Source organism: Ochotona curzoniae, unplaced genomic scaffold (genome assembly GCF_017591425.1).
Source record: "Ochotona curzoniae isolate NIBS_2020 unplaced genomic scaffold, NIBS_Ocur_1.0 contig_523, whole genome shotgun sequence".
NCBI classification, from domain to species: domain Eukaryota; kingdom Metazoa; phylum Chordata; class Mammalia; order Lagomorpha; family Ochotonidae; genus Ochotona; species Ochotona curzoniae.
Window position 1 is genome coordinate 1,397,056 of NW_024466459.1, and position 12,262 is coordinate 1,409,317.

Here is a 12,262-nt window from a genome sequence, read left to right on the forward strand (position 1 = left end):
TGAAAAAGCAGATATACAGAGAGGAGCAGAGATCAAATCTCATGACTGAGCAGAGATGTGGGGTGGAGTGTCTAGAAAAGAAAAGCACTTGATGTCACAGTTTATTGTAGATGATGGTGAGAATGATGGTGCTCTAACAGGAGGAAGTGAGCAATCAGAAAGGAGAAACAAGTGGAGGGAGATGTGTTCAGGTTTAGACACTTTTTATTGGTGAGCATAAAGCAGACAAATGCTTATGAATGAGTGCCAGGCCCTCCACACTATCACTTCACTGGCTGTGCAAACCAGCAATCTGAGAGACCTGGACATTGAAAAGCTGGTGATAATTTCCATATTCCAACAGCCCTATGAGGTTGTCAGAAGTCTTTTCCTTGTTCTCCTCATTCTTCAATTCATGGATATGAACTCTTTGTTTACAGAAATTTCCAGAAAAACTTTATTTCCTACATTGATGAAAATGTATGGAAATCATATCGTTGGGCTGAGAAAATGTGAGTATATTCTCTTTAACTATGGTTACCAACAACAAAAAACCTGACAGCCTCATAAGCTCTTTCTTGATCTAGAATTTGGAGGTTAATACTTCTAAGAAAAGCCATTTCCTTTTCATGACAAAAATCAGTATCCATTGATTATAGTTTGATAGTTGCTCCAACCATAGAATTTGAATTGAGTCAATTTAAATTTATTTTCTATAATTTAAGTCCTATGTGATTCTTTCTGGTGGATAAAAAAAATGAAAATAAAGAGATAGGAAAACCTTCCTTATACCATAACTCTCTACCTCTCAGGTAAGCACTGCTTGTGATTTTAGTACATGCCCTTTGAGTTCTTTTATCTTGCATTTGCCTACATACATGTTTACATTTAACAAAATAAGCTTGTTGTATGGCTGGATATACACATATGTACTTATTGTGCCTAAATAATTACACCTTGTAACTTGATTCCTTAACTTCATGATGTGTCCTGGGATTCTTTCCTCCCTACACTTGGAGGACTAGCTTTTTCCTATAAGTTACTGCATAATATTCCCCAATATGTCTCTATCATAGTTTAATAATTCCCCTATTGATGGATTTTTAGATTATATTAAAATTTTCATGCACAATTGCAGCACACACACATTTCTTTGTGATTATGGAAAAGCATTTTGTAGAGTGAAATCTAAAAATGGGATTGCTGGGGTAAAGACCAATCAGATATACTTTTAAATGTCATCAAAGTTGTGTGCCAGCTTACCATTCAGTCAGCAGACCATAGCATCATTTACTCCCATGGCATCAATCAGTTCCCATCACCTTCTCACCACTGGATTCTCTCCATTGCTTTGCTTAAGGCAAGTGAATAAAAGAGGACTCATCAGAATTCAGATTGTTCTGATTACCCATGAATTTAAATATCTTTAAAATGTTTACTGAACACTTATGTTTCATTAAGGTTTCTGCCCTTTGTCTATCTTCCTGTTGTTTCATCATTTTCCTGTTTGTAGAAGCAATTGGTTTACATATACTTTAGAAAATATTTCTCGTTTTTCCTATTTATTTATTTAAATAAGGCATCTTTACAAAGAAAGATATAGGGAGAAAGATCTTCAAGCTGTTAGCTCACTCCCCAAATGGTTACAATGGCCACAGCTTAGATGATCTGAAACCAGGAACCTGGAGCTTCTTCTGGGTCTCCCACACGGGTGCACAGGCCCGAGGAAATGGGACATTCTCCACAGCTTTCCCAGGCCATAAACAGGAAACTGGATTAGAAGTGGAGGAGCTGAGACACAAACCAGCACCCATATGGGATCCTGGTGCATGCAAGGTGAGGACTTTAGCCACTTACTAGGCTACTGCACTCTACCAAACTCTTTTTATTTTCATTTTTTTACATTTATTAACTGTATTAAGCATAAGGAAAAGTCTGAATAAAGGCTGAACAATTAACCAAAACTGAAGAGTTATTCTTGATGTTTTCATTATTCCTTTGTAAATACACTAAATGCAGATGTGGTAGATTTTTAGGCTGATATTTTGATTCATTCAAATTAACGCCATTCATAACATAGTATTTTCAGCAAAAGGAATTAATAAAGCAATAAAAAAATCAGAAGCAAGATGGCTTAGAAAGCCTTATAATCTCTAAGCATACACGTATTTATATCCTGTCTCTAGTTTCCAAAAAAAGTTATAGTAATGTTAATATAATCAATGAAAAAAAAACTTCTATCAAAATCTACAATTTCAATTACAGACTAGAAGGCTAAGATTAAAAAAAAAAAAAACAGCTGTAAGCCAAAAGTTTGCTTTTCTGGATGAGAAGCCTCACCCCTTTGAAGCACAAAACATGAAAGTTTAGAAGAGATGGATGTGTGACCTTCTTCAATGGTCAGGCTCCTGATAAATTCATACAGCTTGAGTCTCAGTCTTTGTATCAACGTATATCCGTGTTTCTTAGTCCAGATTTCCAGAAAAGAGGGAACCAAGACATTCAGAATCTCAAGTGGGATTTATGCCTCACCATGTATCTATCCAGTATCTATCCCAGAACCTCAAGAAAGCAGGTCTATCCAAATGACGTTGATGGTAGCTGAGTTCTAATACTGTTACATCCCATTTCTGAATGTTTGGATCTAAATGAACTTCATCATACTTGAGATGGAAGGCTTTAATTTTGACAAATGTGTCAACTGGTGATCTATCAGGCAAAAGCCGCAGCCAACCTTTGAACGGCCAAGCAGGACCTTGCACAAAAATTGCCACAACCTGATCCCAATCTTGAGGCAAAAGTTTAAGGAGTTGATTTATTACCATATAAGGTACTGTGGCACTAATTGTGGTGCCGCTTGGTTGCATTTGGTCTTTTCTTCTCTGAATTTGAGTTTTTCTTGTTGACAATCCTGTTTCTTCTTTACATCTGATGAGACCGATTTTAAATCCTGTAAAGGCTTTTTGCATTACACATGGTTACTAAAGAAGTGGTAGCTGTGGGAATTATGATGATGGGTGTTTGAGAACTTTTTTTTCTGATTTGGAGAAGGTCTTGCTTATGAAACTGGTCTTGGTATGGCTGTGCTGCACGAGTCTGAGTCTTGCAGGCAGATGCACCCTCCTGCAAGAGTTTCAGTCTCATAACTTGGTAGGTGTCCACAGTGTCAATTCTGAAGCCTTCTGTTTCTTCTTTTCCTTTGAATCTCTGCTGATCATATCTGTTGTATGCAGCCGGGTTAGGCAGTTTCATACACAATGTGGGATCCACTGGGGCTGCATTTGGAGCTGGTCACTGTTCAGGTACCCACCCTTCTCTATCACAGACTGAAGAATTGCAAAAAGATTCTCCGAAAAGTTATTTCCTGTGCTCTGCAAGATCGTTGTCCATTCATCCACATGCTGACAATACCTCAGGTCACATCTACCTCAGCATCTACAAAACTCCCCTGGTTAACGTCAGTGACATCATCATCCAGATCAGTGTTGACAGCAGACTGTTTCTTAACCATAAGTTTGGCTTTGATTGCACAATATTTTCTACTGACATGGCTTCAGATAAAGACCTAATCTGTTCAGTCTGTACAGTTCCTTCTTTATGACCCTCCAAACGAGCAGCCAGTCTCTGATTATCAAGATGTACACATTCTTCAGTACGCGTGGTTTCTTGACTTCTGCTAGAACTCCATCTGCAGCTCGTTTAGCTTGAGTAGGTGGCTGCAGCCCTATCTGCAGAGGGCGCTTCTACAATACTTGCACATGTTGATGCTTCCCCATTAAGATAACTAAGCAGATCTTGGCAGTCAGGTGTTCTAACCACAGGACTATTTCCAGTAGCTGCATGGTGGACATAAACGGGATGAGAAAGGTGCACATGTTCAACAGGAACAGGATGAAGTCCAAAATGTGGTACTCTGTTGGCTGGCCTTTCTTCTCAGACCCCCACGCCACATAGTTGGTCTTGATGTTCTTTGGCAGGAGAACTCCCCGAAGACGACTTCTTCCCCCTTGACCATGATCTCCTTGTTTTGGATGTTGTACTGTCACAAGTTGCTGATCACATCTGCCATCTTCCCTGCCTTGCTGCCGCTGTAGCGGGCTCCCCCAACTCTACCTTTCACATAAGAGTAAATAAATCCTTTTTTTTTTTTTTAAATAAAACACAAAACAAACTAACCCTAGGAAAAGGGATTATGAAGATGGATACCTCATATGTTCAGAGGAAAATTGCTACAAGTCATTCATAAATTATGAACCTCTTAAGTATGATACATAGTTTATATTACCTTATTCATTTCTTCTTTAGAGATTTTTGTTTCCCCAAATTGTAAGAGAAATGAAACTCATTTCATAGGAAAACAAATTTGTTTTCTCTGGGTTGTGGAAATGAGGGTGGTAAAGATGGCTGAGAGGAAAAATAATTTTAATCAACTTTATTTGTGAGACCTAGAGCTGGGAGGATTGAGAGACAGGGTTAAGGGCCATGGGAAATGAGTGAGCTCCCATCACTGATCTCTTTCCAAATGTCTTCAATGGCCAGGACTGCATCTAGTGAAGCTGAGAGCCTAAAACTCATTCCAGGTCTCCTCATGAGATGCAGGGATGCAACGATTCAGTCATTATTATTTCTCCTTGTGTCTACATTAGCTTGAAGGCAACATGGCTACTTGGGCCTTCTATGGTGAGGTTTAGGTTTAGCAAAAGACTGGAGAAGATGGCAGTTCTGCCAATCTTGATGCCTCCCAGAATTATTGTGATCTGCAGAGTAGATATTAAATATATGACTTGGTGGGAAGGGTGGGTAGGTGTGTGTGTGTGTTTAGAGATGGAATGAATGAAGAAAAGTTACAAATAAAAATAGAATCTGCAGCATCAACTTGAAATTAGAATGAAGCTACTACCTAAGTGACACGGTTTCTGAGGTCACCTCCACCTATGGAGTAATTCCTATGTAGCAAAAAGTTGTCCTTGGTTTGCTCTTATTTCTTGAAATAACCTTTTCATTTTCTAGAATTCTCAGTGATAATCGTTTGACTGAATTACATAAGGATTCATTTGAAGGCTTGATATCACTGGAGTATCTGTAAGTTTATGTGATTTTTTAAATTTATGAGATTATGGTTATCTGTAAAATAAATAAGGGTTCAAACCAGATAATCTCTAGAGTTTCTTCTAGTAATACAATTCTGCAATTCTAGAAGTCTGAGTATGGTCTAATACACTGAATGCCTCCTATGCAGTTTGCATTTAAAAAATTATATAGACAAGACCCAGATAGGAAACTTCACTTACACAGGAGAGTGGTGATAAGATCAGATTCATTATAGACACACAACGGACTTTGGTACATCATGTTTATATTCTATTTGCTTACATTTGTATTTAATCCATACCTCATGAATCAAATCCTGTCCAGGTCTGAGTATAAATGATTTCCCATTTACAAAGGGCCAGAAAAGGAAAAAAGCACCAGCAAAAGAGGAACAAGGTAGAAAATGCAATTGAGACTGTATGTGATCCATTTATCATCTGACCTTTATGAAAAAATATTTACAAAGCTAATTCAGAAGATTTAGTAGAAGAAAGGGAATTAAAGATAACCCTAGATATTTGCCTAAAGGAATTGAAATATAGACCACTAACATGAATGTGAATTCTATGAATTCAAAACTGCTTGATAATTTAACCTGAATCAGACTAAGTACTAAATAGCAAAACAGAGAAATAACAGAAAAATAGTATAGGGGACAGGGGATTTGGAGAGGGGGTAGGGGAAATCCCAGAGCATATAGAACTGTATCTTAGAAATAATAATAATAAATGGGAGAAAAGAAGAATTAATATAATCAATAATTTTAAAATACCAGGAGGATAGATTGGGATTTGTGTTTCAATGCAGAAATTGTTACACTGGATTTTAGAAAACATGTTTAAAATGACGATGAAGTAGTATAGAGGTAGACAATCATTAATCCTCCTTAGGCTAATTATTGGTACTCATTAGCATATATAATTCATATGACATATTTGTGTCATTCTATTCATTGTATGAGGCATAAGACCAAACCCTCTAGGCCGTAAGGGGACAGCCACTTCTGTACTGGAAGTCTTGGGTACCTTTACAATCTGGGCAAACACAGTCTGGAGAGAAAGAAATGAGAAAACTGCTCAGTATTGCTTCTACCCGGACAGCCTTTGTAAGCTGACTGCATGATAGCCTATATATTTGCATCCTTCCTTTGTTTTCCTTCCTTCCTTCCTTCCTTCCTTCCTTCCTTCCTTCCTTTTTTCCTTTCTTCTTTCCTTCCTTGATACAATTCCATAGGCTTGGGAATTTCCCCTTCCCCACCCAATTCCTCTCCTTCCCACTGATTTCCCCTATATTATTACAATAGTATGTCCTTCAAAAACAGTCATACGTTCATCATTCTGATGGTTTAGTGTATCCTGCCATTGTAAGTATAGACAATGACAGAAAGTTCAGCATTCTAATGTCAAGATTTATTTAATAGTCTCAGTGGGAGTCTATCTTTGATTTGGAAGTATAGATGCATACTGCAATGTATGTTCACTTCTCGATATGATAGTCTATTGTATAGTCCCTCTTGCTGACTATATGTTCATGCATGTTTACCTCTGTATCTATTGATCTTGTATTATTCACATCACTGTAAGAGCCAATCAGATTTAAAATGTGAAAGAGAATGCCAAGCACGCTACTTAATTTTTGAAATGCAAAAATGTGTAAGGCAGGATTCTTACCCTTCTAGGAGCTCATAATCTAACAGGGAAAACAAGCACATAAATCAAACATGCTCAACAAGCACTACGTAGATGACAATGCTCTGCAGGGTCATGGAGTTCTACAACCACATCCTCTAAAACTAGTCACCTTCTTCATTCTTCTACTCACTCCACAGCTACTCACTTATTTCATAAATATCTTTGTTTGCTTGGTTTCCATGAGCCAGTTTTATTTATTTTTAAAAATATTTATTTGAAAGAAGAGCAACAGAGAGATAGGAGAAAGGTAGAGATGAGAGAGATAAGACAGGGAGACAGTGAGATTGTCCATGCTCTGGCACACTGCCCAAAGGTCTTTAAGAGCCAGTAATGGTGCAGATCAAAGCCAGGAGCCAGGAACTCCATCCTTGTCTTCTACATGGATGGCTGGGGACCAAGTACACCTGCTGCTTTCCCGGATACATTAGCAGTGAGCTGATCAGAAGCAGAGCAGCTGGGACTTGAACAGGCATGGTGGTTTAACCCACTGTCTACAATGCTAGTCCTCCCTACCTCCATGAGTGAGTTTTCAACTTGGTGGTCAATGCAGATGAACAAGACCAAGTCCATGTTTTTCAAGGAGTTTATGCTTTGAAGAAATGGGAAGAGACAAGGGTAATAGTGTTAAGAAGAAATGGATATACACACTGAGAGACGTAAACTATCTCTGGATTACAGAAGAGGGAAGAGAGGTTCTAATCAATTCCTGTTATCAGAAAATTTTGCCCTCCAAATCTATCAAGACTTGTAATTATATATGTTACTTGTGAAGAGCATGAAGGTGAGCCTATTATAGAAAGTTGCAAGTAGGATTAGAGGTTCTGGAAACTTCAGACAGAAATCCAAGGTTTAGCATTCAGACAAAAGCACAGAAGCCATATTCTCAGTTCTAAGTCCTGTTTTTTTCCTGCTGATTAGAGATCTAAAGTAGATAATCAAGGCAATATTTCCTTTTCTTTTCCCTAGGGATTTATCCTGTAACAACATACAGTCTATTGAAAGACATACATTTGAACCACTACCTTTCTTGCAGTTTTTGTAAGTTATAATTTCATTGCATTTGGAATTATGATAGATGTTTTATCTAAGACAGACTTACAGAGAGAGAGAGAGAGAGAGAGAGAGAGAGAGAGAGAGATCACGCGCGTGAGAGAGAGAGATCTTCTATCTGCTGGTTCGCTGCCAAAAAGGCCATAATTGCCAAGACTGGGTCAAATTGAAGCGAGGAGCTAGGAGTTTCATCAGGTCTCCCAAGTGGGTGCAGAAGTCCCCAAGCACTTGGGCCATCTTCCACTACTTTCTCAGGCAAATTAACAGGAAGTTAGCTTACTAGCGGAGCATCCGGGATTCAAACTGCATCTCAGGTGGCAGTTCAACTACCTGTGGTGCACAGTGTTGGACTCAAAACAATCCTAAATATAGCCCACTTGTTATTTATTTTGAAGTATGATTAAAATTCTGCTTGTAGAAAGTTAACTAGAATTATACAGCCAATCTTTCAGTCCCTAGCAAAGATACTCCGACACCCAGGTCAGAGTGGGTTATCACAGAACTGTGCCTCTCCACTGCTATGATTCTGTGCCAGGTGCTATCCGGCAGCTGTGCACATGCCGCTGGTAGCTGGTGGGCCAGGGCCAGGGTGTTGCAAAATGAATTGCCATGAGTTCTTGTAGAACAAGTACCATGTAAGGGACGGATACCCACAACAAAGAATTACCCAGCTCAAAATGTCTAAAGGGCTCAAGTTGTGAAACCTTGTTCTAGAGAGAGGAAATGAAGATCACTGAGCACAAGTATTTGTCGCGTGTGGTTTGGTGTACCTAATGCACCGCCTGTGTAAATGTGAAAGTGTTAAGTCAGAAGCCAGAGTCTTCCAACTGGGAAGTCTTGAGTGTGTGGAGGTGATGTTTCACCTGTACAAATTAGGACAACTGCTGAATGATGAATGTTTACAAAGAATAACTCTCTGCTTCTTGATTTATGCTTTTTTGTAGAAATCTTGGTTGCAATTTACTCACAGAACTGAGCTTTGGCACATTTCAGGCATGGCATGGGATGCAGTTTTTGCAGAAGTTGTAAGTGAAATATAAGACAAACACATTTTAAACAGCTGCATATGTGTAAAAACCTATAATTATCGTTAGCTGAGAGTAAGCTATGCCCTATAATCCACTCATTTTTTTTTCCAATTTGGGGAAACCAAGGTACAAAGAGGCTGACAAGTCTGTGTGACAGCTGACATGCCGTCTTCTCCCTAGTGTTGATCATGGTCTTGACAAAGGAGGCATTAATGAGCAAGCACCACTCCAGTTTCCATGGCCCTGAGGGCCCCCGTGATTCACCCCCTGAGCCCCTCACTCAAACCCAAAGTGAACTCTGAAACTGAGTTTTAAAACCACAGAGTAGGTGCATGAGCTATTGCAAAGTCAGGCTTAGAGGAGAATCTTCATCGTGAATCTAAAAAGGCCATGACCATCAAAGAATAAAAAACCCCATATTTCCTTGACATGCATCCAGAATGTGTGTGGAATCAGAAATACAGCAATGTGTTTTCTTACTGTTTTTCACACCACAGCTTAACATAAACAACACCCTTGTCTACTTCAAAGGTTCCCACTGTGCACAGGTAACTCATCACTTCAGAGATAAATACTTGAAAAATCATGATCTGGATGAGTGGGAGGAAGAAGTGCCTTGACTCTGACCATATGGTAACTAGGATCAGTTTGTCTGAGGAACTGTCAGTCTCTTTTCCACACTGGCTACATTACTTGACAATCCCCACTTGCCTAGTAGTAGGGTTCCAGTTCTTCAAAATATGTCAACATTTGTTTTTTGGATTTAGCCTCCTAGCAAGTGATTAAAGTAGCATCTTATTGTAGTTTTCACTTGCATTTCTAATGACTTAAGACATTGAATGTCTTTTCATGTATATGGGCAATATATAAGTCTTCTTTAAATGTTTATTCAAATTCTTTCCCCATTTAAAAAAATTGCTTTCCTTTTCACTGAGTTGTAAGAGTTCCTTATATAGTCTGGACATTCTGGATACTAATCCTGTATCAGAGAGATGATTTATAAATCTTTCCTCCCATACTGTGACTTGCCTTTATGATTTTTTTAAAAAGAATTTATCTATTTTTGTTGGAAAGTCAGGTTTGCAGAGAGAAGGAGAGACAGCAAGGAAGTTCTTCCATCTGCTGGTTCACTTCCCAAATGACTTACAATGGCCAGAGCTGAGTTGATCTGAAGCCAGGAGCCAGGAGCTTCTTCCTGGTCTCACCTGTGGGTGCAGGGTCCCAAAGCTTTGGACCGTCCTCCAGTGCTTTCCCAGGCCACAAACAGGGAGCTGGAAGGGAAGTGGAGCAGCCGGGACACAAACTGGTGCTCCTATGGGATGTCATTACATTGAAAGCAAAGATTTTAGCCAATTAGCCATAGTGCTGGGCCTTGTCTTTGTGCCTTTTTAAGCAAATTAATTTACTTTCATTTTATTTGAAAAGTAGAGAGGTAGACAGGATTTTGTACTTCCCCAATGGCTACAATAGCCTAGTCTGGGTCAGGCCAAAGCGGGGAGTCTAAAACTCAATAGAGATCTCTCTGAGTGGGTACCAGGGACCCAAATATTTGAGACATCACCTGCTGCCTCAGCTTGCACACTAGTGGAAAGATGGATTCAAAATGGAGTAGAACCGGGCACTCTGATATGAGATGCAGTCATCCCAAACAGCAACTCAACTGTTGCGCTAAACACCTGCCCTCACATTCTTGCGTGTCTTTTGAGATATTCAAGTTTTGAGAAACTCAAATTATTTATTCCTTTGGTTGTTTACACTATCTAGCATCACACCTATGGACTTGGCACCTAATCTAAAGTCATGGTGTTTTGACTTGCTAGGCCAAACAACCAATCCCTTCCAAGGGTGTTGACTAAAAAGTTCTTTGGAAGAGTTTTTCTTTGCTGTTCATTTGCAGTTTTGTTTTCTTTTTCTCTTCTGTGTCTTCCAGTGACCCATGTAGCTCCCCAAGAATGCTTTAGAAATTATAAGGCTGATTTATAGATGAAGATAGAAAATGATTTTAAGTTCCATAACTACATATATATATACAATTGCCACTGTGCATACTTAAAAGGCTCATCATTTTAATTCCACTGTGCTTTTTCAGAAATCTCAGTCATAATCCTCTAACAATTGTTGAAGATCCCTACCTGTTTGAATTACCAGCATTGAAATATTTGTAAGTATTCATCTCATGAGTCAGATGATTTCTACTCTTTATTCTCATAAAGGCTAATTATTTTACATTGAATTAGAAAATAATAACTTTAACTATGTTATTGAAAAATAAGTTACTGACCAAAAAAGGCTGTATAATGGGCAAGACAGCCAGGGGAGACATTGTGCTGGTCAACACATTTAGATATGGGACATGTGGATATAAGTGGGAATAGCATTGATCCCAGAAAACAAAGAGATATAAGTACACATCATTGTTAAAAGAGAAAAAAAAGTAATTAATTAAGAGAGATAAATGAAATATAAACATGAAATTAAGATAATGGTTAAAGTTTAGGGTTAGGGTCCTTAATGACTTAATAATGCACGTGGTGAAACTTCTTTAAGAGCTCTCTGGAATTATCTTGCATGACAAACTCTTGAGTAAGTTTGTTTTAAAAGACCCAAAAGCTGATGTATACACCTGTCTTGAAATGAACCTACTGAAGACAGAACTTTTCAATGGGGATCATATCATGAATGTTTGGTCTCTCTCCTTCAGAGATGTCGGCAGAACACTTGTGTCACTCAACACAATCGAGAACATCCTCATGATGACTCTCAAATTGCAACAGCTGTAAGTTATTTTTCTCTTAGTATTTTCATATGTTTTATAGATTGGTCGTGTTAATTTTCTTATATGTTAATTTATTTGAAAGGCAGAATGAAAGAGAGATGCGGAGAGAGATCTTCCTTCACTCCCCAAATATTGTAGTAGCCAGGGCTTGGCCATGTAGAAGTCAGGACTCATCCGGGTCTCCTATATGGATAGCAGGGACCCACTGCCTTTCCAGATACATTAGTCAGAAGTTGGATCAGAAGCAGTGAAGCCAGGACTTGAAATAGCATTCTCATATGGGACAAAGTTGTGCCAAAAGGCAACTTAACCCACAGCACCCCAATGCCCACTCTATGTTTTTTTATTTTAAGTCAGGCTTATTTGAGACATAATTTTCCTGTAATAATATTCATACAAGTAAGTATGCAATCTGATGAGCTCTGACAAATATGTTTATGTAACCAGCACCAAATTCCCAACATAGAACATTTCTAGTGCTTCTGAAAGGTCGCCCATAGTCTTTTGCAGTTAATCATCTCCACCTAACCCAGGCCCTACAAACCACCCATCTTATTGCCACCCATCGGGTTTTAACTTCCCCATAAAGCCTTGAAAGTGAAGTCAAGCACTGTGTGTCTCCTGTTGTGTCTGGCTTCTTTCACATA

The 12,262-nt window shown here is 38.7% G+C and overlaps 1 protein-coding gene and 1 pseudogene across 1 annotated transcript in view; one reads left to right on the forward strand and one right to left on the reverse strand.

The window, feature by feature from the left end:
- Positions 1 to 12,262, forward strand: part of LOC121162364 (leucine-rich repeat-containing protein 37A2-like) — a 33,065-nt gene that overhangs the window by 7,397 nt on the left and 13,406 nt on the right. Inside the window, exons 5-10 of the mRNA XM_040989348.1 lie at positions 420 to 491; positions 4,990 to 5,061; positions 7,728 to 7,799; positions 8,756 to 8,836; positions 10,929 to 11,000; positions 11,541 to 11,615. Coding sequence (XP_040845282.1) covers positions 420 to 491; positions 4,990 to 5,061; positions 7,728 to 7,799; positions 8,756 to 8,836; positions 10,929 to 11,000; positions 11,541 to 11,615 — 444 coding nt within the window. The remainder of the gene's footprint in view (positions 1 to 419; positions 492 to 4,989; positions 5,062 to 7,727; positions 7,800 to 8,755; positions 8,837 to 10,928; positions 11,001 to 11,540; positions 11,616 to 12,262) is intronic.
- LOC121162483 lies at positions 2,252 to 5,065 on the reverse strand (annotated as a pseudogene).